Here is a 27,248-nt window from a genome sequence, read left to right as displayed (position 1 = left end):
TTAGCATGGTCGCGTTCAGGTGTATCGCCTGTCACTTTCTAACAAGTATGTAAGTGCGAAAGGGACGCATGGACGATGCAAGGCAGCACTGTAATTAACGCATGTTTTGGCGCCCTTTAATGCTGGTGTACCGGTTGAATTGTCCGCGGTCTAGACTTATAGAGTAGGCTTATATGAGAGATTCCTCGCTTCCTGATGCCAATTAATGCAACCGGTGGCTGTCCCGTTATAATGCCTCCGAGCTGAGCTAGTCACTCTAGCCAGGACTGTTATACTATCCGACATCTCTCTTCAGAAAATCCAGTTATAACGTGGTCCTGATGAGCTGAAGCTTTTTACGGATGGTCAGGTCATGCTTAGACTGGTTCGCTATAAGCAATTGCTAGGTAAACGATGGACATACAAGGCGGAGAATTACACAAAAACGCAGCAGCAGCGCCTTAACGAGACGGCGATTATGAGACGTAAAGCAACAAAGTATAGACATGGACAAGAAATGTTGACTAGATTATAAGCAGATAAAAAATTGCTAATGGTATGAATAAACTGCTTTGGTGATTAAGGGGTTAAGATGGTTGGTTCCGATTTTGAGTTATAGCCGAAAAAATACCCTTCTGAATAAAAAGAAGGAAATTAATGCCACACTTATCGTGTTTCTCTTACGAGTAGAGGTAGTAAGTACCGAAAAGAATCACCTACATTGTGTGTGGTCAACTCGGAATTTTCCGGGTTTTTGTTTTAATTATTTTTTACTTCTAACTGTTGTTGTATAATGATCTAGAAATTGTACGAGTATTGAATGAGGTCAAAAACATTTTAACGTTAACGACTCTTTACTCTCTTTAGATTTAGAGCCTCTGCCTTCCCCGGGGCTCTAAGAGGTTTAGATTCCGATAACAGACATGACAACCCGTGTTACTGGCAATCCAGATCTATGTTAGATAACAAATCCTATCGTCAATATTGCGGAATCAGGTTGCAGAGATATGCTAATAGTCTAGGCTATCCTTTGTTATATACGTCTGGACAGCGATTACGCCTATCGTCTAGCCAGTGATTTGGAACCCTGCCAACACAATCCTATCACGTTTTGCCGATCAATCTCACCTGCATAGCACAAGGCGATGTAGTCCTTCGGCGTCGTCGTACCTTCCGGAAACTTCCATTTCACTTTACACTTGAAACCATCCAGCTCCCATTCAAGAGTCCCTCTTTGTTCTGAAACTTTGTCTTCCGTCGCCGTTTCATCCTTTGACACGTCTTTGAAACTGTCCGATTTTTCACTGTCCTTTTCTGTATCTTCTTTAGCGCATTTCTCGACATCATTCACTTCAGAACCGTTTTCCTCTGTATTTTGAACACTTGCACAAGCGTCATTTTCTGACATGTCTCTAAGTCGCGTATTATGTACACATCGTTTATGCCATTATGTGGACTGCAGGATAAAAGGATTATAGTCAGAGATAACTAGCCATAACAAGTTTACAGAAGCGAATGCCTGTGTGTTATGGTTGGGTGTGGGGGTGAGGGTAAACTAGGGGAGGGTGGGCCGCGACGTCGCGACGCCAGCCCGACCGGCGCCTACGGCGTCGCACTGCCGGCTTATTCAATCAACCCTACTCATCTTCACATTGTGCAGTGACCAACTAACCAACTAATGGGACAAATCAGAAGGAAGAATATTATGGGGCATGAAATATAATCTTTAATGTCTACCTAGTGTATAACTTCGTATTATTTTGCGTGGATTATATTAAAGTTTTAAAATAAATATATATACTCAAAAAACAAATAGTTTAGGTCCTACACTAAATGAAACTGTAATAAATTAGCTTAATGTATTTTTTTATTAAAAATTCCACTATTACTTGATTTGCTGTAATATTTTTGATCATTCGAATGTCAGCAGATGACTAGGTATTTGAATTTGAGCCACTTCTTACCTTGTTAGCTTGATACAATATGAAGGCCGCAATGGATCAAACATTATTGTCACCGTGACAAGGTACTAAGTGGCATAGCAATCATACCCATGACTATACATTATATGAAGAACATCGTGATGGAAACAAAATAAGATCAAACTAGAAACTTAAAAGTAAAAACCAATCAATCAACAGTTTTACGAAAAGGAACTAAAGCAAATTTTTTACATATGTAGAATGTGTCATGGTTTCTAAGTTACAAATTAATTCACTTTAACCCAAAAAAACTTTGACTTTGAGATCATTACTTAATTATTTTAATTTTGACCATGTAAGTAAATTCCTATATTTACCGAAAAACCTTTTTTTTGTTATAGAAATAGCAATATGATACAAAAGTTTAAATTAGACCTATAAAAAGTAAACCAAAAATGAATGATGAAGAAACGTATAAAAGGGAATGGATTCACTCATTTAATACACAACTTCTAGTCAGGTTATTGACAAATCACATTAATTATTAATAAATGTCTTTGGCTATTAAGTAAAATTTCATGTCAAAAGAAATCCATCAATATCCAGAATATTCTTTTCTAATATAACAAATATATACGGAATTAGTAGATTCATACCAGCATCAAAAATTTTACTGTTACCATTATAATAGTAGTAATTTTCTTATGAATTAGTGCTAAAAGATAATTATAAGGACGATAATGGTACGTACGTACGAACTTCCTTAAATATTGTGTTATATCTGGTCTAATCTAAAATATTATTTACTCTACAGATTTTCATGGAATAAACAACTTTTGTGTATAAACACTGGCTACTATTACTTCTTATAATAACTACGAAAATGAGTATTCACCTTACCAGTACGAAGTTTTCCAAAAAATTATTTTTAAGGTACTAATTTCGAACTAAATAACACAGAAAAATATTAATCAATAATTTCAGAAGTATCGGGATAAAATGATAGGGTAGGAAAGGGAACACCAGACACACATCAATCAACACTATATTAATAGAGATGGAACACTGTATACAATGCTTATTCTTAAATTTTCACACAGAAATCACGATTGCAAGAAAAATTTCGTCAATTGTAGGCTGTAATAAAATTTTCGCCAAAATCCATACTTCTCCCATTGCAGGTGAATGACATTGACATTGAGCTGAGCGAATCGTTCAAAAACCATACTCGCTCAAAAGAAGTTTCTGTTCTGATAAAACAGCAAAATAATTATTGCATTATTATAACATGTATAGCTTCTAGCTAGCTAGATAATGCTAGAATGCAATACCCTCTTTTGGTGATATGTGTTTCTATAATTTAATTGTAATCTTTGATGTTTGATTATTTATTGTCAGCCAATTTCTGAACGTTAGCGTAATGTCAATGTCTTTTTTTATGTTTTTTAACAATTATGGCCTGGATGCGAGTTCTTTAACCCAAATTAAATTTATTATAAAGAATCAAACTTACATATTTGTAACATATATATTGCATACATTGTTGCAAAAACGTTATTTACATTTTTATAGAAGATTTTTATAAACAGTGACGCTCTAACGATATTAATGTCATTGGTTAAAAAACTCTCATCCAGGCCATAATTATTTTAAAAAATGTTAATGTCACAGTATTAATTCAAACTTTGTTTACTTCGTTATATTACTGGATTAACTAAAGCAAAGAATTATATGACAAGCGCAAGCGAATCCTAGGTCTATGAACTAAAGTGGTTTGTGCTATTTTTATCAAATAATTAACATTTAAATAAAAAATAATGACCTCCATGGCATCGGACTGTGAATCGAACGTTAGTGGGTTCATAACATGCAATGACCGGACCATCTCCCAAATGTATTTGTCTGCTATTGAGGTGAGTACATTCTTGGGATTCTTAGATCTGTTTGGAACGCCGGTTTTTCATAACCCACTGAATGGGGTGAGGAATCAAAATAATATAATGAGGGTGCATTTTAACAATAAAAAGTTTTTTTATTGAAGCATTTTGTAAAACGTATGGAAATACTGATACTTTTCAAAACATTCTAAAAAACATAACGTTTAAATTAAAGCATATTTAACACTTTTTCCCTATACTTATAAAATATATGTATATAATTGATCTAATGAAGTCTATAATTAGTATTATTATTTTGCGGCATACAGGGAATGGAGTCAATAAACCAAGATTTGCTGCAAATAGCGAACAACATGAAGAGGATTGTAAGCCAGGCGGGTCCCCTGGAGAGCCAGCTAAATGCCTTGCTCCGAGCCCTGCCAGACCCCAACCTGCAAATGAACATGGACACGGAATGACATTGTTAACTTAAGGAAAACACCAACTTAGTTTGATAAATTTAAGCTTATGTGAAGCATTGACGTATATCTCAGGATGGGCCTTACGGGCACTAAAAATGGTAGTTTCTGTGGTGTCACTCACTAATTCGAGCGAGTGTAATGCAACGAGTTGCGACCAATGGTGCGCGTGATCCGAACTCATCAACCAATCGCGTTGTAGCTGTGTCACACCGCTGTACTGGCCCCATTCTATTGCCCATAGATATGAGCGCCGATTGGCATTTAGCCGGCGGCGGCGCGCCGGTCAAAATCGGTCGGCGGCGGCGGCGAATCGGCGGCGTGGCCTTGAAACACCTTTGATTAATGAAGAAATAATTCAAACCGAAATTTTACCAAAATAACATGTTTTTGCTGTAAGAAAGTTATAAAATAAGTGCATTATTCAACTTCAAGGATAATTTATTGCGTAAACGTACGAAAATAGTTTTATATAGTATAAACACTCGCATAAACGGTATCGTGCTGCATCAGAGCCGGTCTTAATCTTGGTGAGGCCCTGGCCGGAAGATCTTTGCGAGGCCCTTATCTTTTGTGCTAACTAAACAGTAGCGGATTGACTGTATCATCAGGAAAACGTCTTGTCGATATTCTAAAGAGCCGAAGTGAGGAAAATCAAGCTTTGTCCTTAACCAAAATCAACCCAACAAAACCGATTTATGTCTAAAGGTGAGGCTCGAGGCCGAGCTCCACCTAACACCGAAGACCTCATTCCGACGCCTTCCCATGTGAGCATGCGAGGCCAGAGACTGAGCTGCTGGTATTAAGCATACAGCTTAGAATCGAAAGCCAATTGTGAGCTTGGCTGACGGCCGAATGCCTGGAGCGCCGATTGCGGTGCGGTTCTGTGCAAGGCCGAAGACCAAGCTGCAAGAGAGCAGAGCTTAGAAGTGAACTAGTGGTCCAGTGTAAGCAAGTCCGAAGGCCGATAAAGACAGAGGCCTTAATGTTAAAAACTTGGAGATCCAAACATTTTAAATGCGAGGCCGAAAGTTGAGCTCCAAACAGAGCCGAAAACTTGGTGGTTCAGATAGCGGCATACATCCATGCGAGCGATGCGAGGCCAAAGATTCAAAGATTGAGCTTCGAGAAAGCAAAGTTTGAAATTTGAACAACGGCCAAGTTTAAATGAGAGCCGTTTTCGTTTCCGACGCCCTTCCTTTGGACGTGAAAACGCTTAATATCTGAAATTAACCCCTTTTTACACATTTTAAAAACATTCAGCCATGCTTGCAATGGTTAATTTCGCGGTGAATGACGGATTACCTAACCATCTGGCAAAATTTGTAATTTCGTTGTCCTAAGACTAGTAGCGCGGTTACCAGACAGAAAAGTTTGAATTTACCTTCGATATTTTTGAATTATATTGTGAGGTGGGACGTAAAGGAGAACTCGATAGTGCGAAATATAGGTTTATTCCACGGACGTAGAGATTAACTGGATGGCGGACATTGGCCAAAAAGTGTGTCCACATGAGATAGTCAAGGTGGGCCGTTGTATCTCTTTCTAATTAGGGTGACCATACGTCTTATGTATGTGGGATATTAGGATAACATTTAAATATATAGTTTGACCAGGATCTTTCCTTAATCGTGCATAGTTATATTAGTAATAGAAATCATACTGTCTTTTCGCCTAAAAAGGGATGGATATAGATTTTTCTCTTCTGTAAAACGCTTCACACAACCTTAGGTACTTAATTTAGTTGTTCTAAATGGTGTGTTCACATTACGGCACCTATGCAATTAAAACTGCACGAGGCCATGCGCTTGGCGAGGAAGAGAACCCTATGGAGGAACCTGGTCTTCAACAGAAGGATATGATGTCACGATCCTCAGTATTGAGGGACCAAGTGAAGAAGAAAAGCTGTTACTAGTAGGCGTAGGTACTGGATCACGAACATGGTCGATCGTCAGGAAGGTGGTCCGCCGTAACGTCTGTCAAGAACACAGGTATGAGTGAGAGAGATAGAGAGACAAATATGCTGACAGAACCAGAGGGTCTACTGTGAACCATGTTCGACGTGTTGCCTCTCTGTCACACTTACGTACGAATTTACAAGTGCGACAAAGACGCAACGGGGAAGGCTCTCAGGACAGTGGAGGAATTACATACAGTCTTTGCCGCCTTAGGCCCCAAGCCCTACATAGCAAGCTCTAGCCGCCCCCCCCCTTTCTCAGCACCCATCATATAGACTGCCGCCCAAAATATCCGGCCGCCCTAGGCCCGGGCCTACTCGGTCTTAGGGCAAATTCGTAACTGCCTGAGGGTCGCGTGGGTCCGCTACGCCCGCTTGCTATCGTTTTTAACTAGGACGCTTGTCACTGGACCATAGACATCGAAGTTTGCAAATTGCGAGCATCTTTCTCTGTTACTGTAATTACTCCTTTATAGGAGTAAAAGAGAAAGATGCCCGTGATTTGCGAACTTCGGTGTTCACGGTGCTAGGCCACCTGTGCGAAAAGAGAAGAGTCGTGAAATGTAAAGAAATTACTAAATTAGTGATGTGCCGTTCTTAGTAATTTTTCCAAAGAGGGTAAATTCCCAGTAACGTTTCTAGTATCGTCCCAAAAATCAGTAAATTACGATAAAGTTCTATTTTTTATTAATGTGTTTATTATTATTATAACAATGCATAAATGTGTCTGTAATGTTTAAGGACTTTGGATCTCAATTTTGGTAATTATTTATTCTGTATTGGCTCTCATTTCACCAATTTAAACATGCCGAAATAAATACATATCTATTTATATAAACTTACTTAAGTACCTAATAAAAATTGTGTAACACTGATTCTCATCGTGCCGACATCATAGTCACCCTAATGAGTTTGACAATGTTGTCTTGTATTTTTATCGCAAAATGTAATAATTGTGGCTTCCCCGAGAAACAATATTCCACAATTAGAAATTCTTTCACTCCCACAACCTTTAACGCAACATATTTACACAATTTTTAGGAAATTTTGCATTCACGTGTTTTGATAACATGTCATGACGATAGGGATACCAATTAACATTCAAAGTTTCTACAATGTCTACCACACCAAAATTAATGTTTTTTTTTGTTGTCCACATGCTTGGTTAAATCAGTTAATAATATTGACATCATACTTATTTACAAATTTCTTAAAAGATATCAGAACCTTACTCTGAATATAGCATTTAAATAATATAAGAAGTTATTTAATTTGAGTAGTATATTGATATAAATACTACCACAATGGTATATTTTTAACATTGGCAACACGTGCGAGTGAGACACCGCGACCCACCTTTGCTATCTCAAGTGGACCGTTTTTTCTAGTCTGGTACGAACGTCTTTCTAGCTCGGTGATAAAGTTCAATTTAGTATGGCAAAAAAAGTGACAGTGCAGTCCATCTTATAAGTCCATGGTTTATTCTGACTTAAATAACAAGTACAAGCCATTATATACTAAGCTATGCACGTGTGTGGGTAAGGCGTAGTACACACACTACACCTTCCCCCTTAAAGTAAAAAAAAATGATTATTGTTGAATACAAACATAATGATCTATTTTTTTTTAATGAAGAGTAAATAGAATAACAGAGAACAATAAAAAAAACTAATTTGATAAACTGAATTACATGCAGTAGCTTTTACAAAAACAAATGTGTAGATTAAGAGAACAAAGTTCTTAAAAACGAAAAAAGTAAATCTGGCAAGCGGATACTTTCAATTCCTTAAGATACCTATTACCTATATTGAAATTAAATGAAAAATTGTAAATGTTAATAACAAAGGTCTTTAAAACACAAAAAGGTATCAGTATTTTGATTTTAATATTCCATCTACATGTTCAGGATACAACACAATAATACAAACAAGTTCAACATTCTTATTAAAACTTAAACGATAAGATTCAGAATTAAACACAATTGATTTAAAAACGAGAACTTAAAACTACAGTAGGTATTCTTTTTATAAATTGTCTCATCCAAAAGTATTCGTCAATACATTTCATAGTCCAAATGTTACGTACGCGTACATGTGTGTTAGTTCCTAGGTACCTTGAGATAACTCTCATAATCATAATTATTTCAGTATATTAATTCACTTGCAAGTCTTATTTTTTAAGTAATAGACGTCTAGTTTTTTATTTATTATATAATAACATTTCATTTAATAATGCATCTAAAGCGTGCCTCTCTTTTTTATGGCAAGGGTACACAACGCATTTATTTTCATGGTCGGCCGACCTTACAATATATAATATTTATTTATTAGCTCAGGATACAAGGAAATTTAACTTTAAGCGCGCACACATACTATTTTTATATTCACATTCAGGCAGTTCTTTTAACACTTCCTTTCATCATAACCTTCCATGTGTCCAAGGAGTCTCCACGATTGATGCTCGATCGAATCATGGTCAGACATCCAAGGATTCCCTACCTGCCTTGTATCCTGGTGTACCCTTGTTACCCCAATCGCTCAAGGCCGCCTCTCGGGCCACCGAAGATGCGATAGGCATATTGAATTAATTATCTTTCATATTACCCTCTGTCAAAAAAAAATCATTCATAAACCAAGCACATAACACAACACCATACAAACTTCAACAAATAAGAATTTCAACAACTCTTAGTTGATCAGGCTAATCGCTTTTCGAAATACTTATCTGCTTCAGTTTACCCGAACATCACCAACGCGCCATCTAATATCAAACAAATACCATCCCCTTAATTGAATTATTCCAACCAAAATCCAGTTATACTTGCATATAATTTAAAAACTCAGACCCATTCCTTTCTCTCTCACCTCATATACATACAATTACAAACTGTAATAATACCTCTAGCCATAAAATCCAACGTCAAAACAAATCAAAACGTTCTTATGCCTAATTAATATAAACTTTTTGTATCCATTCCCATTCCTATATATAGTTATCAACAACATGATTTTATCTTTTCGTAAATATCTCCTGTGATTCAATCTCCTATATTTTTTTTTTAATTAATTTTACAATGTCATATACCGTGCTTGTTATTGTTTCATCCGTGTAAAAATATTATCGTCAAGTCCAAACAAAAAAAATCCTATGACTAAAATCTTAAATTTAAACACAACAAAATAATATCCATTAAGTACTAACATTTTATATCAACATGGTTAAAAGTCGGCATGTATCTATATATAATTATTAAGTTTAAATACGATAAAATTGAAATAATCTAAATTGTTGCACAATACATTCATAAGACATTGTGTTGAAACTGAAATTCGAGATGTAATAACAGAAGCTAACCCAAGTAGCATTGCAAGCTGTATATAAGCTGTATTCCAGTTTATTTGTATACTATAAGCTGTACAGTTAAGCTGTACAAAGGCTGTATAAGCGCTTATACAGCCCTTATAAGTCAAAAAAGGGCCCAAATTATACAGCCTTTGGCGTTATTAGAGCTGTAGAGTAGCTGTATAAGCAATACATAAGCTGCATAATAGCCGCATTACAGCTATATTTCGGTGTAACAGGTAACCTTAACACTACAGATAATCTCTTATAAGTACGATATAAGAATATGAGTTTTAAATTAGCTTTTAAAAATAATTACAAGAGAATAATAATCATTTAAGAAACTAAAATGTCTTAATCTTGTTCATCCGTAAAATAGTAGGTAATGGCGACAATAAAGTGTCATAGTGGATGGTAAAAGTAAAAGTAAATACATATTATAGAGGTCTTGAGTGGAATATTATGTTATTGGTAAGTGCCGATTATTATTTATTGCGAACCTATGTATCTTTTCTGGCAAAATATTCACGCGCCTGCAAAATAACAAAGAGAAACCATAAGGAAAATATCAAAAATCGGTAAAGTTAGTGTTTGTTTTTAAGGTTAGAATATCAAAAATATTTATAAATATTAATTCTAAGGCTAAAGTTAATTTATTTTAGCTGGTAATCATAACACGATGTTAGTCTGATAAATATTTGCAAGTATTTCATTAATTATATTTACAAATACGTTTTATTTTCATTGTAAAATGGCGACAATTTTTAAGCAGCCTACAGGTTAGTTGGAGAGTATTATAATCTTAGTAGCTGTGCTGTGTAATAAATGGAGTATCATTTACAGCTTTTGTAATTAAAACAGCTTTATAATAGGATATTTGTATTCGTTTGGCTGTATTTCGGTTCTCCGTACATAAGTTATAAGTCTCTTTAGAAATCCGTATAACAAATAAAAAAACCCTTAGGTCCAAATGTCTATTTCTATTCTTCGTTCCATTTCATAATTTTCTAAATTATTAATTTTGTTCATTACATTTTTTTTATTTTCGTGGTCGAAATATATACTTATACGAGTGTAAAATTACGCCAAAATAAGCAACTCTGTCAGTAATACTGAAAAAAGCTGTACTATAGCTGCCATTTATTCTTTTAGTTTTATAATACCCTTACAGACAGAAGTTATACAACTACTATTCTTATAGGAGAGTAAAATTACGCCATAAGAAATAGCTTTAAAACGGGGTTGACAAATACATTTGTACAGCTACAAGTGCCAAGTGATACTACAATACAGCCTGTATACAGCTTTTACGATTAAATTAGCTTGTAGTGTTTCACGACACTTAAAGTTTTAAAACGGACTTGACAGATACTTTTGTACAGCTAAAAGTGCCAAGTGTTACTACAATACAGCCTGTAAACAGCTTTTACGATAGAATTAGCTTGTAGTGTCTCACAGCACTTTTCGCTTTAAAGTAGTTTTTTTATATTCTGATAAAGCACCCCATGCTTCCGCAGAATCCTTTATAATGATTTTATACAGCTTGAGCTGTATAATGTCTGTAAAATACCTTTTATGCAGCTTAAATCTTTTCTGACACTCCTATACATCCCTTAAATCACTCTTAGTTCTAAATTGGCTGGTATATTGATGTTGCCGACACTTCCATGCTGCTTGGGAAATTCCAATCCCTTTTATGTGAACACGCGCCGCGGATGGCGCGCCTTACTTGTACAGTTGTACACTATGACGAATTTTGTATCTAAGTGCAGAAATAATCTATTGTTGAGTTTACCAAATAAAATAAAATTACGAAATGCATTAAAAAAATATGATTAATTTACATGGAGCTAGGAAATGAAATCAATATGTGTATTTCTTTTAACCATACTATTATTTCATTATTAGACAGCATACTTATTTAAATTATGAAAAAAAAAGAAATATTAAGCCACATCTTTAAATTATATGTTAGCACCAATTTAGGAAAAATTAAAAAAAGAAAGTAAACTTCATTTCCATGAGAGCAATAGCTAATATTACATAATGTCACTTATTTTTATTACTTAATAAAAGAAAAGAAATGTAAAATAAGAAATGATAAGGAAAATAACACTACACTTATTTAACATGTGAAAAGAAATGGACAATCGACTGTTCATAACGTAACACCACACTGTGCACCGCACCTGCCTTTGAATATCTCTCGATTACATTTCCACCTTGTCCTCGACTCCAACTCCGGCAAGGTCAAGTCTGGGGTCCGGGACGCGAACAAGCTCCCGGCTGCAACTTCCAACTTATCAGCGGTTTTTATTTATTTTATTATAATTTTTATTTTATTTAAGTCTATTTTCACATTTGTCTTTTTTCCACGTCTACTTTTGGTTTTTTTTCACTTGCTATTTCATCACTAGGTATTTGTCCACGTTGCACATAATTTAATTGTTATAATTAGTCTCAAACTTTCACATTCACTTTTTGTATTACGAGTATTTTATAGTCTTTTATTACACTGAATGTTCGAATATTTTCACTAAAACCAGTACTTCTGGCTGGCGCAGCGCGCCGCCAGTGCAGCGCAAGGCCGCACTGGCAGGGTCGCCATGTGAGGTGGGACGTAAAGGAGAACTCGATAGTGCGAAATATAGGTTTATTCTGACTTAAATAACAAGTACAAGCCATTATATACTAAGCTATGCACGTGTGTGGGTAAGGCGTAGTACACACACTACAATATGGACCTAAACTACCTTTTGAATGTCTATAAGCTATTCAGAGTGGCGCCGTTAAAGATCTAAACTAGATAAAATCTGATTCTGAAAGTAGTAGTATCTAACAAGGTCACGCCGATGCCACGCCGATAGCGCAGCGTCGGCGGCGGCGGCGCGAATATTTTGTCGGCGGCGGCGGCGCGCCGGCGCGGCGCTCATATCTAATTGCCCATAAGGCCACTCCTGAGATATAGGTCAATGATGTGAAGACAGAAGAAGTAAATATATCGCTAATCAAGTACAGTGACACAAAACAAAATAGAATGCCATTCGATTTCAAATCTTAGCAGTAAAAGATGTTTTATTAAATGCGATAGCATTTCAATTTGAATAGTGCCAGTAGCAGCAGCAATATTTTGATAAATCTATGTTCTGTTTGACCTGTCAAGTAACTGCCATTTATATTGACTACCATTGCCATTTGTGTGACTGATTGATATTGTTATGTATAGACAATGAGGGTAGGTTTTGACATTTGTGTACAAAGTGAGGTAGTTGTGAAAAGGCAGTCTGTCAATACGAACCTGGACCAGAGCATGTGCCTAGACCCCTAAACGTGATTTATATCAGATATCATAAAAATTGACTAAGCTAGAGATGTGAAAAAGTTGTTGATAGAGTCCATTCGGAAAGAGAAGAGTCGTGGAATGTATTGGGCCCAATACTCTCCACGACTCTTCTATTTCTGCACAGACTACTAATGCTGATTAGCCTTTAATGTCTCAACTTATTTTGTCTCATAGTAATTGATCAAATGTGAATTATATTTTAATTGATATTGTTTGCTGTTTTATCATCAAATACTGTACCTATTGGGCAATTATTAAGGTAATATCAGTTCTAGCATTTGTGATAGTCCTTCAATAGGGAGTATTACTGCAATGTTCTGCCACCACGAGGCCACCACAGTGCAGCACCAGTGCACATAGTAAACCATAGAGTAACTTATACATACTAAGCCTTAAACAGTTTTTTGACAAGTTTTCACTATGACTATGACATTGATGCATGACATGTTTACAGTTTATCTGCCTCTCTATCGATCGAATAAGCAAGAGTGATAGAGAGGCAGAAAACGAACTTTCGATTTGTGATTGTGCTGATGACGTCCTCTTGTCCGAGTTTAGCTTAATATTCCCTATTGAATCGACTGATTCACACCCTTATGGAAACTAGAAATTAGCAAGGCTGACACTGATAATAAAATACTCACTGTACCTATTACAACAAAATTACAACCCTTATATAACAGTTATGTTCGTTTTTTTTAGCATTAGAAAGAACTTGCAAGAAGGTAAGCGATCTTGACATGTCTTTTAATTGAAAAACGCTTTTTAAAAACCAAAAACTATTACTTATGAAAGCAGAAGAATATAAATGATCGTATTAGATTCATATTTGTTACATATTTGCCGTAAATTATTTTTAAAATGTGTTCTTCAATTAAAAGACACATCAAGACTGTTTACCTTTTTTCTAATGCTAAAAAAAACGAGGTATAGAAAAGAGCTTTTATTTTCTTAATAGACAGCTGTCAATTATTTTTAAAAACCAAAGAGTAAACTACGTTAAACATTCAAACAGGCAAAGTAAACAAAACATTTTGTTTCAATATTTTCTTAGATAATTCTGCTATTTAGTCCCAAAGCTCTATTTTATTTAAACCAACAAATCATTCAATCAAATAAAACATTCTTAGCATATAATATACTGAAAAACGATGATGAATACTCGAGCAAAATCCCCGACGCGAGCTGAAGCCATCGCCATTGCTCTGAGGCCACAGCCCTTCTACAGTAGTGGAGTTCTCATAGGTAAGTTTTTAAGTGCACAATATTGTACATATATAATACAGCGTCTCTAGGCGAGATAACGACTCCATAGAGCGACTGGTCGTACAAGAGTGGAGGGAACCAGATCGCGCGGCAGATCACCTATGCGCTGGACTTACCAAATAAAATTCGCAGTGGGAAACCGCGTATCTGACTGTGCCAGACAGTCTGCCAACAGGGAGATGGCGGGAGATCGTGCGAAGAGCTGTGTCCGCCTCTATAGCCCGTTTTTTTAGCATAAGAAAGAACTTCGCAGAAGTAAGCCTGTGGTTCCAAATCGGGCACTATTAGCGGTAATAATTTGAAGTAAATTATATGTATTGATCATGCTATATTAGATAATTCAATAATTATTAATAGTCCGGGAGCCGGCTGCATGAAACAAACCTCATCAAAAAATAGATTATACCTACCCTGTAGAGGTACCTGACATTTAGTAGATTCCAACGCACTTGGTCGGCCTAGGCTTAACCTGGCAGATTTTGTACAAATGGCAAAAACGTTGGACAAAAATTCATCAAAAAAAACCTCATCGAAAAATAGAATGAAACTTGTATGGTAGGATACCTGACCTTGAGGACAGTAAAAAAAAAGTGGTCGGCCTCACCTTAGCCTGGCAGTTTTTGCAGTCCGACCAGATTTATTGGGTCACGTGAGAGCTACAATTTACCTCATCGAAAAATAGAATGAAACAAACGGATTATAATAGCTAAAATAAGCCTGTTGACGTATGTCTTGGTCGGCCTCACCTTAACCTGGCAGTTTTTGCAGTCCGACCAGATTTATAAAAAAATCATCAAAAATTTTTTATCGATAAATCGTATGAAACTTGTATGGTACGATAGCTGCCTTTGAGGACAGTAAAAAAAAAGTGGTCGGCCAAATCCTGTGTTTGCTGGTTCCTGTGTCTCACCAATTTTGTGGTACAGTCAGCAGCAGATATACCTGAGCGGGCAAGGTGTCCAAGAAAACATATACACTTCAATCGTCACAAAAATAAGGACATCTAAGATGTCATTTTCACGTAGGCTTTCAGTTCGTCACAAATACCTTAACTTCTGAGTTTTTCTTTAACACATACACCCTTATTTAATCACAATGACAATAACGGTTAAAAAGTCAGTGGTAACTAAGCAATCAAATTCAAGCTGCTGTCATTAATACCTACACGCACTGCCAATCACGTACGTCAGCAGCCAGGGTGCCACCAGTTGCTAAGCAGTTGTTATTTCAATGGTAACTAAGCATCAACATTTTATCTGTTTAACTTTAAAATAAATACTGTAGCACTAGTAATTGACACCTCCTTTCTTAAAGAAGTATTTTATCGTTAAGTGTCAAACTTATACAATAAATAAGTAGGTTCTACTAGAATGATCGGTTTTTTTTATTTTAACTGTCATATGCAGCTGTTCTTCCAAACCGTTGATCATATTATATACCTATGTTAATATATTTATTTAGCCCACTTATTGTAGTAAAATATACTATACAGGGTGGCCCATTTAGATCGGCCAGTATGGGAAAATCTGATACTATACGATATACACCGATCTCTTCTTAGGAATCATGTCATCGATTTTAGTAACACGAAAAACTGCATTCATACATTAAAAAAAATGTGTACTCAGCTCGGGAATCGAACCCCGAACGTTTTGAAAAATAAAACTAAGACTATTTCTATTTAGATATCGATTGTGTAGGTCTTAAGCAATAAATGTTACTATAAAACATGATGTCTGAAATGAATAAAATGCATTGTTTTCATATCCTTTAATTTAATTTAGTCAGTTTTCGAAGAGACCACCATTTTTAGGGTTCCGTATCCAAAGGGTAAAACGGGACCCTATTACTAAGACTCTGCTGTCCGTCCGTCTGTCCATCCATCCGTCCGTCCGTCCGTCTGTCACCAGGCTGTATCTCAGGAACCGTGATAGCTAGACAGTTCAAATTTTCTCAAATAATGTATTTCTGTTGACGCTATTATAAGTAACAAGAAATACTAAAAACAGAATAAAATAAAGATTTAAGTGGGGCTCCCATACAACAAACGTGATTTTTGAGTAGTAAATATCAAATGGCATTCCGCACAGGAGTAATCTAAGTAACGCCCACTGCGGGTTCAAACCTACAACGTCCTGATAGAAAGTCGTACATACGCTACATGTGACATTATCTTCAAAAAATAGATAAACTAATGCGAAATTAACATAAAACCAGAAGACACAAATTAATAATAGAAATGAAATCCAAAAAAAAAAAACAAAAAGCTGTAATCTCTAGGTGCGTACGACTGAGATTTGAACCCGCGGTCTCTGCTTTGAAAAGCAAACGCCTGTTACTGAGACCACGACGTGCCTTGACAATTGGGTCTAAATTCGGCTTCAGTTAGCTTTTGCTATGTGTCATTCGTCTTGACGATTCTGTTAAAAGAAATAGTTTGCAGTAAGTTGACCGAGAGGCTCCTGTCAAATGGTTGAAGGGCAAAACGTGAGATAGATGTATGTGGTGACAAGACTGTACTGCTTTCGATGATTGTCAAAACGCTTTACCTGAAATTAGCATGGCTATCTTTTATTCAATATTCGACCATACTTGTATGTTTTAAAGTCTATTTTTCCATATTGTTCAGATATATTTGACACGTTGACCGCTTAGATACCATTGGTTTTTTGACAGCTAAGGTATCAATGACTTGTTGTAAGTGTAGAAATTAATGAATAGCGACTGTTAACATATTTGTGACACGTTGAGCGCTCACAAGTAAATACTACCATGACAGCCAACAACTTTTTGACAGTTTAAACGTTTACCTCTCTTTGAGCACCTGGAGTGTATAGCGACTTCTGCTGCTGACTGTACCACGTGAGAGCTACAATTTACCTCATCGAAAAATAGAATGAAACAAACGGATTATAATAGCTTAAATAAGCCTGTTAACGTATGTCTTGGTCGGCCTCACCTTAACCTGGCAGATTTTGCAGTCCGGCCAAATTTATAAAAAAATCTTCAAAAAAATTTTATCGAAAAATCGTGTGAAACTTGTATGGTACGATAGCTGCCTTTGAGGACAGTAATAAAAAAATGGTCGGCCAAATCCTGTGTTTGCAGGTTCCTGTGTCCGACCAATTTTGTGGTACCACGTGAGAGCTACAATTTACCTCATCGAAAAATAGAATGAAACAAACGGAATAAAATAAGCCTGTTGACGTATGTCTTGGTCGGCCTTACCTTAACCTGGCAGTTTTTGCAGTCCGACCAAATTTATGAAAAAATCATCAAAAAATTTATATCGAAAAATCGTATGAAACTTGTATGGTACGATAGCTGCCTTTGAGGACAGTAATAAAAAAATGGTCGGCCAAATCCTGTGTCCGACCAATTTTGTGGTACCCCGTGAGAGTTACAATTTACCACATCGAAAAATAGAATGAAACAAACGGATTATAATAGCTAAAATAACCCTGTTGACGTATGGCTTGTTACGGGCGGCTTTCATAAATTCAATGTGGCAGTGTGCGGCAGAATCCACTTGCATCAAATTTGATGCAACACATTGTGGCTGGACATTAAGAGATGAAATGTATAAGATCAAATGGTTTGAAGGACACATAACGCCTTTGCGAGTCGAAGAAATAACAATAAGATAATCACTTAATATATGTGAGGTTATCTTGTGTATTTTTATTTATTTATATTTATTGAGAAGTTCAACAGCGTTTACATTAAATAATATACAAAAAACATGAGAACTTATAGCATAGCCAATAACAGAACTTCCTGTAATTTATACATAATAAAAAATCATCTGTGGGTAGACTTGTAATTTGTGCTGTACAAGAATCGTAAATATAACTTAATTTGTAAGTCTTTAAGGTACAAGGAAAAAGAGAAAAAAATAATAATAACTGTAAACTGGAAAAAAAATCCTAAAATAGTAGGTATAGCTCTAATTTTGCGTAAACAATAAATAAAAAATAGTAAAATAAAAATACATACAGTACCTACATAAGCGAGCGAATCTATTAGTTTGTATGCATTTATTGGAATTTATGTGTTCGTGTGTGTGTGTGTGTGTGTGTGTGTGTGTGTGTGTGTGTGTGTGTGTGTGTGTGTGTGTGTGTGTGTGTGTGTGTGTGTGTGTGTGTGTGTGTGTGTGTGTGTGTGTGTGTGGGGTGTATGTGTGTAAGTGGGTGTGATAGTGCGTGACTACCAGGAAAGTTGCTTTGCAATTTGTGATTTGAAAACACGTCTGGAGGAGAAGAAAGGGTCAATGTTTTGGAACGATTTATTATAGGTACGTGCGATTCTACTCAGAATTTAATAGAATAGAATTTTGGCCATAATTGGTACGATGACAGGGAATATGGAATAGTGTGGTGTGACGAGTTCGGCGCGTGGGAGCGCGGAGCCCTAACTGTGACAGCAATCCAACGCAGTCTAGATGCCCGTTGAGAACATCGTGGAGGAACATTTTACCATTTATTTAAATTTTGGAAGGATCACGTGTAGTTTTTCCTCTTATATTACAAGTGTTCGATTGAAAACTAAGCTTTGGTGTATACCTGGATCACCTGCACGTACAAGAAGGCGTTTCATATACGCCCGCCCATCAGATAGGTACACAAAGTCATGATGCGTATGGAATACAGCATGTGTGGTCCTATTCTAGCTGTCACGTGGTATCACAAATTTGGTCGGACTGCAAAAACTGCCAGGCTACGGTGAGGCCGACCAAGCCATACGTCAACAGGTTTATTTTAGGTATTATAATCCATTTGTTTCATTCTATTTTTCGATGAGGTAAATTGTAGCTCTCACGTGGTACCACAAAATTGGTCGGACACAGGAACCTGCCAACACAGGATTTGGCCAACCACTTTTTTATTACTGTCCTCAAAGGCAGCTATCGTACCATACAAGTTTCACACGATTTTTCGATAAAATTTTTTTGATGATTTTTTTATAAATTTGGCCGGACTGCAAAAACTGCCAGGTTAAGGTGAGGCCGACCAAGACATACGTCAACAGGCTTATTTAAGCTATTATAATCCGTTTGTTTCATTCTATTTTTCGATGAGGTAAATTGTAGCTCTCACGTGGTACCACAAAATTGGTCGGACACAGGAACCTGCAAACACAGGATTTGGCCGACCATTTTTTTTTACTGTCCTCAAAGGCAGCTATCGTACTATACAAGTTTCATACGATTTTTCGATATAAAACATTTGATGATTTTTCCATAAATTTGGTCGGACTGCAAAAACTGCCAGGTTAAGGTGAGGCCGACCAAGACATACGTCAACAGGCTTATTTTAGCTATTATAATCCGTTTGTTTCATTCCATTTTTCGATGAGGTAAATTGTAGCTCTCACGTGGTACCACAAAATTGGTCGGACACAGGAACCTGCAAACACAGGATTTGGCCGACCATTTTTTTTTACTGTCCTCAAAGGCAGCTATCGTACCATACAAGTTTCATACGATTTATCGATAAAAAATTTTTGATGATTTTTTTATAAATCTGGTCGGACTGCAAAACCTGCCAGGTTAAGGTGAGGCCGACCAAGACATACGTCAACAGGCTTATTTAAGCTATTATAATCCGTTTGTTTCATTCTATTTTTCGATGAGGTAAATTGTAGCTCTCACGTGGTACCACAAAATTGGTCGGACACAGGAACCTGCAAACACAGGATTTGGCCGACCATTTTTTTATTACTGTCCTCAAAGGCAGCTATCGTACCATACAAGTTTCACACGATTTTTCGATAAAATTTTTTTGATGATTTTTTTATAAATTTGGCCGGACTGCAAAATCTGCCAGGTTAAGGTGAGGCCGACCAAGACATACGTCAACAGGCTTATTTAAGCTATTATAATCCGTTTGTTTCATTCTATTTTTCGATGAGGTAAATTGTAGCTCTCACGTGGTACCACAAAATTGGTCGGACACAGGAACCTGCATACACAGGATTTGGCCGACCACTTTTTTTTTTACTGTTCTCAAAGGCAGCTATCGTACCATACAAGTTTCATAATTTTTCGATAAAAAATTTTTGATGATTTTTTTATAAATCTGGTCGGACTGCAAAAACTGCCAGGTTAAGGTGAGGCCGACCAAGACATACGTCGACAGGCTTATTTTAGCTATTATAATCCGTTTGTTTCATTCTATTTTTCGATGAGGTAAATTGTAGCTCTCACGTGACCCAATAAATCTGGTCGGACTGCAAAAACTGCCAGGCTAAGGTGAGGCCGACCACTTTTTTTTTACTGTCCTCAAGGTCAGGTATCCTACCATACAAGTTTCATTCTATTTTTCGATGAGGTTTTTTTTGATGAATTTTTGTCCAACGTTTTTGCCATTTGTACAAAATCTGCCAGGTTAAGCCTAGGCCGACCAAGTGCGTTGGAATCTACTAAATGTCAGGTACCTCTACAGGGTAGGTATATTCTATTTTTTGATGAGGTTTGTTTCATGCAGCCGGCTCCCGGACTATAACAATTAAAGAGCCAGATAAAAACTGCACGCTTGCTTCTGTGGAGTTCTTTCTAATGCTAAAAAAAACGAACTATAGTACCGATGCGGATACTCAACGTGACCACGACCGCTCTGTCAAGAGCGATACGACAGAGAAGAAGATAATACAGCAGCTGTCTCTTAACTTGATCAGAGGGCTACGGCTAAGCCTTTGCTTTCTTTTCGCGGGCCATTATTTGGAGACCTGCGTTGACCGTATTACCTACATATGCTATGGATTACCCTACTGACGACCTTAGGTACTTACCTACTTAGAATTTCAATACTCAGTAACATTCAGTTCGTGCACAGATTGTTATTTCGAGCTGAGAAAACGGATGGTTTTGTCAGTGAGTTTAAGGATGGTTGAGCATTTGGCATTTCTCTCAGCTTAATATACCTACCTACTCGTATATATTAACCAGGTAACAACAAAATAAACATAACGTGAACTTAATATACAATTTGGCTATTTTGTCCAGGCAGCAACTGGGTAGAAGACAGAATAGAATGCCCCAAGCAAGGCACCTTCTACTTCCCACCTAAAGAAGAACCCGACTATGAAAAGATGAAGCCCGAATCCCGAATGCCTGAGCTTAGATTAAATAAACTTAACAGTTTGCGGGTAGGTGACGTGACACAAAAATGATTCATCTATAACCAGTCATGATTTAACTTTGGGTAGCTTTGAATAACTGTTTGGGTTGGATTTGGCCAAACTATTGAGATACTTAATAGCTATCTATTCGAAAGAAGTAAGTAACTTACTTCCAGCTGGGCTAGCACACATGATTAGCGCGACAGTATCTCGCCGCGAGATGAACCACCAGTCTTTTTCTAAATGTATTAATTAAAGAGGAACGGGTAGTCTATCTCGCGCTTTTCTACCCTGAACTAGCTTAGGAGCCATTTGAGGGTAGATTATGTTTACTTTTATTTAATACCTAAAGATACAGAGTATAGGATCTGCTGATTTCCTTAAGGGCAACGTGGAATCGGTATACCTTCACGATAGCCACGAGAACTGCGGCAACTTCACGACGACCAACGACCTCCTGTACAACCATCAGCCGAAGCCTCTGTGCGGGCCCGTGCAGCGGTATTACCGGCGCTGCAAGCACCAGTGGTACCCGCAACCGGATAATTTGAAGTGCTTCGTATGTTCCTAGTTAATCTAAAACAACTGATCCCGGAATTTCGCCATGGGAGCCTGGGGTCCGCTTGACAACTAATCCCAAGTAGGCACTAGATTTAAGAAAGCGACAGCCAAGTGCCATCTGACCTTCCAACCCAGAGAGGAAACTAGGCTGCTGCTGTATATCCTTCGATACCTCTCATTTAGAGAGGTATGAGCGGCCGTGCCCGCCTTTCGGCTGCGACGGCTGTGGCGGGTCACTCCCCACCGCGTGGGGAGGTCAGTCATCATTTTGGGGATGACGGTGTTGCAAGTGCGGGCCAGCTCTTCGCTACCGATCGTTTACCCAACCCCACGACCCCTAGCCCGGTGATACCGTTTGAGCAGGGCCAGGCATCGGGGCCGCGAGGAAGGCGACCGATAGCTTAGCTGGCGTGTGTGGCGTGGTGCTAGGGAAGGGGAAACTAAGTCTTATTGGGATTAGTTCGGTTTCCTCACGATGTTTGCTTCACCGAAAAGCGACTGATGGTAAATCTCGATGATATTTTATTACATATAAGCTCCGGAAAAACTCATTGGTACGAGCTCGGGGTTTGAATCCACGACCTCCGGATTTAAAGTCGCACGCTCTTACCGCTAGGCCACCAGCGCCAACAGATGGCTCTCTAGTAGACATCTAGCACTACTTAGGTAATACCTCCATTTCATTATTCTTATTGTACCTATAATATATAACTTTGTTCATTAGGGTAACAAGACCGAATGGGGTCTAAAAAGGTACAAAGAGCACGAGTGGGCCTGCACGGACGTATCTGATTACGCGTCTTCGCTGTATGATGACACCTATCTACCACCGCGACCTCATCAATACCTCCAGACGTGCGAGCGGAAGGCTAGGAATTCGTAAGTCTTGGAATCTGTCTTATACGCTATGGACTTATCTTGGGAGCAGGGGCGTATTTTGAAATTTGGCGCCCCGCCAATAAGTTTCGGCGCCCTAAAGTCAAGGATGAAAAACAACCCCGGACACGGAACAAACAGACCCGGATGGCCCTAGGTTAAATACGCCCCTGCGTGGGAGCTTAGATTTTCCTCATTAACTTTCTAATCTATCTACTTATATTATTGGTAATCCACATATTTATCTTACGATGAGATCAGATTCAGATCTTGTGTTCACCGAGAACGGAATCACGAGCCCACTACGCTACGACGCGTGGCTGTATGCGAGAAATTTGCCTTGTAAAGAAATTATAATAGGCAAATTAGGTCATCATCATCATCATCTCAGCCATAAGACGTCCACTGTTGAACATAGGCCTCCCCCTTAGCCATAAGACGTCCACTGCTGAACATAGGCCTCCCCCTTATTAGGTATGCAAGATTAATCCATGCTAATCGCGTTTGACGGTATCAACTTATTGCGAAACTTGTATGGGAAAAGTGAAAGTGATGACAATGTATACTCGTACAGTCAATAAGTCTAATATGACCCGTTAACCGACGACGCCGCCTATGTATGGCGTCCAAGTCGCGCACATAGCCATCGCTGACAACTTTTCGACTTAATTTTCTACATTGAAAGAAAAATAACGATATTTTACAACATGTTTTTATTGCAGGAACTTTACAAAAGGTTTCCGATATTTAATGACAAAACCATTGGCTAAACCAAAACAAAAAAAACAATGATAACATCAAGAATCATTTCTTTCTCATCTTAGAAAATTACTAGTCTTTTAAAATATCACATTTTGTTCAAGACGAGGACAGTGACGTCCTCATATTATTTAGTAACAATAGAATAATTCTTCATGCTTTCACAATCAGCCACGACTGGCACCAAACACGAGATCAGCAACTTAACACTAGGGTTTAGTCTCAAACCTTACAACCGCTTAATACTAACATTAACTTAACGAGTCCGCTTATCATAATGGCAGTTTACCATATACTAGAAAAAAAAGAATCAAAGAATAAAAGAAAAATATACGTATGAGTCAAGAGCGTCGAAAAGAGTCAAAATGGCTGACTAGTGAGATTATCTGGTGCTAAGCGAGCGTAGCTGAGCGAGATTGATTAGTCCGGACCCGCCGGGCTTGAGCAGGCCGTGCGGGTACTGCTGCGAAGCTTGAGAAGCCTGTGAAAATATACTAGAGGGCGCGGGCTGAGGCGCGAATCTGGCCTGAGGAATATGAACGTGCCCATTGTACTGCATCTGAGGGAACACTGGGGAGCTCACGCGCGTGAAGCTAGCCGGAGACTGGTAACTAGAGTAACCTCCCGTGTTACAATTCTGGAAGCGTTCGAGCAGAGACGCCGCAGGATCCCCGCAGATAGACTCCTCGCGCGACGGCGGTTGCGACGCGATGCGCTGGTTCGCGCTCGACGCCTGCGATTCAAACCCCGAGCTCTGACTTGACGAACGACTCCCATTCACGCTGAAGATCGGCCTCTCGCCTTCTGATCCCCAGTAGCCTCCCGCGACCCACGACGTACTATGCCCTAGTTTACTAGGAGATATCAATGGTCTGGAACGATTCAACGGCGCCGGAGCGACAAAGCTAGGAGTGGCAGTGAACTTGCGAAGAGCAAAAATTGAATTGCTCTTTTGACTCGATTTTTTCGGACTACTAATACACAAAGAGCTTATACTCTCGTCTAAATCAGAATCAGACTCATCTTTCAGATTTTGAAAGTTATTGAAAGAAGGTTTAGTAAATAAAGTATCTGAGACGGAACTTGGACTTTTGCTCATAACACTATTTACGCAGAATGTGGAATTGAGTCTGGATTTGCTCCAAATGCTGTCATTTTTCTTTGGAGTGAAGCATCTACCATTAAGCATGCTAGAACTCAGGGGACTGATAGTTTCTGTGGAAGAATCTGTGAAATTGTGCAATCCGAATTTGCTGAGTGATACATCATCATCCGTCTCCAACATAATGTCACTGTCTTCATCCAGGAATGAGGTATGTGGTCCGTTTCTTAAATTTTTTATCCTTGGAGAGGTATGAATCTTCACAGGCTTTTGTGTAGGTGTTGTTTTATCCATATTCTTATAAACAAGCAATACCGCAAATAGACTTGTCAACTGAAACAAGAGAAATATATTATTAATTATCATTCCAGTGTAAAAGTTTTTTTTTTCAAATCTTGCTTCATCACAACCAAGTCAATTTTAATAATTGGTATAGTCTTAGGTTGTCCCATTCGTTTTTCGTCAAGTTCTTAAATTAGTCCTATTCTGCTTTCATCACTCATTCTACATTCGTCACAATCGTCGGTGGCTTTCAATGTAGAATGAGTGATGAAAGCAGAATAGGACTAATTCAAGAACTTGACGAAAAACGAATGGGACGACCCAAGACGATACCTAATAATTTCGTCTTTCAAAACAAATCATTTAAATGATAGCTTATCCTAAGTAATTTTATGGAAATGGAAAGAACAGGGGACTATGATCACACAAATACATGAAAGACATATTTTGTGATACCCTCTTGTTTGTATCAACCTCTAGCCGCCCAGAGACCTATAAAAAGGTCTCCTGTTCCATTCTAATTTGAATCTTTGTTTTGACAAATCAAATGTGAAAAATTGCATTTTTCTTGCAAGTTTTCACGTCTGGGCGGCTAGAGATTAAGGGTTAAAAACAGCATTACTTGTTAGGAACAAATATAACAAGATAAAACTATACCAACCTTAACTAAATTGATGTAAATTGGTTCCATGGTCACATATTTATCAGCCACAGACATCACAACAAAGACTGACCAGAGTATATCAATCAATACTGTATCCTTCAGTTTGTTCACATTACAAACATGTCCTATTATTTGCATCAAACATACGAGGCCTCCTAGCGTCTTCTGCGTCACTTCATTAAAATGGTCTAATGATCCTATATTAGTCACATTTAATTTAATCTTAAACATTTTATGTATCTCAGTATTAGTAAAGTCAAATGAGTAATTTTCTAAAGTTGGGAATGTCAAATAAAGTTTCATTTTCAATATGGTCATCAATCTATCTAGAAGTCCAGTGAGTATGTTCTTTAAATTCATTAATGTACTTGGTAATTCATTGGTGTTATTGTAGCTTTCTAATGATACTAAAATCATTAGGACTAAAGCAATGAGTATGGAGGTTCTGTTTATAAAGCTCTTTAATAATGAGCTCTTCTGTTCATTCTTTTGTTTCTTTTTATCCGGGCTCCTCGTTTCTTTTACTTTTGAACCTAATAGTACCTCTTTTTCTTTATGCAATTTCTTTTGTAGAACTTTTCTGCAAGGGCTGCATAGTTTGTATGCTTTTTCAAGTTGCATCCTGAAAATAAATGGATTTAGTTTTAAAAAGTTGAAATTTAATTATTAATCTATATAATTTTTTACTACTGGGCTTGAAGAAACTTATGACTCCAGTATATTGTAGGTAATTTCATTATCTCTATTTAACCAAATTGTTATCACTTATGTAACTAATTATTTAGATTGTTCCACCAAGTGTGTTATCAGCCAATCAAATTTTGTAAACAGATGTATGTAATCAAAATTTTTCATGTTGATAACAATCTGAGATAATTTTTTAGGGCAGTTCAGATTAAAATTATCATACTTGTAATTTTCAATTTCGTTGTCGAAGTTCCTCTCATGCATGGGCACGAAGTTGGCGAGCTGCGCGACCTTCAGTTGCTGGTTTACGTTACACATTTTGCACAATCCATTTTTTGGGGGACTTCTTTGGAAGACTTTGGGTGATTTAATGGCAGAGTCGTTTATTATGCTAGCAACCGGCTTATTGTAGTCGCCATCCTAAAAACAATAACATTGTAACGTATTAGCGTTTAAATCTTAAATATTTATAAGGGTAGTGGTATTGAAATATAAAAATAACCTCACCTTAGTGAACCCGTTGTACTGCTCACAACTCGGGCAAACCCAGCTGTTTCGAACTATAAACTTCATCCAAAAGTTTTGATTACAAAACCAACAGTTGACACGCCATGGAAGCGCTAATCTGTATACAAAAGAAAAGATTTTGAAGATAATATTATTAGATCAGGCGGGAAAGCGGGACTACGTAACCTCAAAGTGACTTACCTGAGTTTGTATATTAAATTTAAAACTAATGTAGCACACAACACTGTAGTTATTGCTATTAACACTGATTCCATCTTAACGGTATAATCCATTTTGTTTGAGACGTTTGAGTCTTATTTTATTTATAAAAATTACATTATATCAATCATAACCTCCAAAATACATTTCTCCCGTCTCCGTCAGTTCACCCACCCCCGCAACTTCCATGGATTTCATTGGATGGCAACTAGAGTTGCCATATAAAAAAAGCTTTACGGGAGACCAAAACAAAAACGTCCGGATGCAGCTGGCGTTGAAAACACCTGCCTTTGAAACTGCATTCTTC

At 37.5% G+C, this 27,248-nt stretch overlaps 4 protein-coding genes across 6 annotated transcripts in view; 2 read left to right on the top strand and 2 right to left on the bottom strand.

The window, feature by feature from the left end:
• Nucleotides 1-3,075, bottom strand: part of LOC134665392 (E3 ubiquitin-protein ligase HECW2) — a 130,642-nt gene extending 127,567 nt beyond the window's left edge. The window contains exons 1-2 of one of the 3 annotated variants that reach the window (XM_063522323.1): nt 2,975-3,075; nt 1,108-1,435 (exon numbers count right to left, since the gene is read on the bottom strand). In XM_063522323.1, coding sequence (XP_063378393.1) covers nt 1,108-1,387 — 280 coding nt within the window. In that variant the 5' untranslated portion in view covers nt 1,388-1,435; nt 2,975-3,075. Of the gene's footprint in view, nt 1-1,107; nt 1,481-2,801; nt 2,817-2,974 lie in introns of those variants that run through there. The other 2 variants (XM_063522325.1, XM_063522326.1) reach the window with 2 other exon arrangements.
• A 575-nt stretch (nt 3,076-3,650) lies between these two features.
• On the top strand, nt 3,651-4,494 carry LOC134665619 (uncharacterized). Its single transcript, XM_063522582.1, has 2 exons — nt 3,651-3,814; nt 4,108-4,494. The coding sequence occupies exons 1-2, from the start codon at nt 3,719-3,721 to the stop codon at nt 4,255-4,257; spliced, it is 246 nt and encodes an 81-aa protein (XP_063378652.1). The 5' UTR covers nt 3,651-3,718; the 3' UTR covers nt 4,258-4,494.
• A 9,550-nt stretch (nt 4,495-14,044) lies between these two features.
• On the top strand, nt 14,045-23,571 carry LOC134665369 (uncharacterized). The gene is made up of 5 exons (XM_063522300.1): nt 14,045-14,144; nt 21,169-21,311; nt 21,670-21,843; nt 22,570-22,724; nt 23,444-23,571. The coding sequence occupies exons 1-5, from the start codon at nt 14,051-14,053 to the stop codon at nt 23,511-23,513; spliced, it is 636 nt and encodes a 211-aa protein (XP_063378370.1). The 5' UTR covers nt 14,045-14,050; the 3' UTR covers nt 23,514-23,571.
• On the bottom strand, nt 23,418-27,124 carry LOC134665367 (transmembrane protein 201). The gene is made up of 5 exons (XM_063522298.1): nt 26,924-27,124; nt 26,723-26,840; nt 26,439-26,635; nt 25,526-26,150; nt 23,418-24,915 (listed from the first exon to the last, which is right to left on the bottom strand). The coding sequence occupies exons 1-5, from the start codon at nt 27,013-27,015 to the stop codon at nt 23,863-23,865; spliced, it is 2,085 nt and encodes a 694-aa protein (XP_063378368.1). The 5' UTR covers nt 27,016-27,124; the 3' UTR covers nt 23,418-23,862.
• Between the last annotated feature and the right edge of the window lie 124 nt (nt 27,125-27,248).

This window comes from Cydia fagiglandana, chromosome 6 (assembly GCF_963556715.1).
Source record: "Cydia fagiglandana chromosome 6, ilCydFagi1.1, whole genome shotgun sequence".
Taxonomy (NCBI): domain Eukaryota; kingdom Metazoa; phylum Arthropoda; class Insecta; order Lepidoptera; family Tortricidae; genus Cydia; species Cydia fagiglandana.
The sequence above is the reverse complement of the archived record's forward strand: the minus strand, read 5'-3'. Positions and strand labels throughout refer to the sequence as shown.

Coding starts and splice junctions, on each gene's coding strand:
- LOC134665619 (XM_063522582.1), top strand. CDS start 3,719: ATGACCTCCATGGCATCGGACTGTGAATCGAACGTTAGTGGGTTCATA. Junction 3,815..4,107: donor TGTATTTGTCTGCTATTGAG/GTGAGTACATTC, acceptor TGCGGCATACAG/GGAATGGAGTCAATAAACCA.
- LOC134665369 (XM_063522300.1), top strand. CDS start 14,051: ATGATGAATACTCGAGCAAAATCCCCGACGCGAGCTGAAGCCATCGCC. Junction 21,312..21,669: donor ATAAACTTAACAGTTTGCGG/GTAGGTGACGTG, acceptor GATTTCCTTAAG/GGCAACGTGGAATCGGTATA. Junction 21,844..22,569: donor CGGATAATTTGAAGTGCTTC/GTATGTTCCTAG, acceptor TTTGTTCATTAG/GGTAACAAGACCGAATGGGG.
- LOC134665367 (XM_063522298.1), bottom strand. CDS start 27,015: ATGGATTATACCGTTAAGATGGAATCAGTGTTAATAGCAATAACTACA. Junction 26,841..26,923: donor AATTTAATATACAAACTCAG/GTAAGTCACTTT, acceptor TTTTGTATACAG/ATTAGCGCTTCCATGGCGTG. Junction 26,636..26,722: donor AGTACAACGGGTTCACTAAG/GTGAGGTTATTT, acceptor TATTGTTTTTAG/GATGGCGACTACAATAAGCC.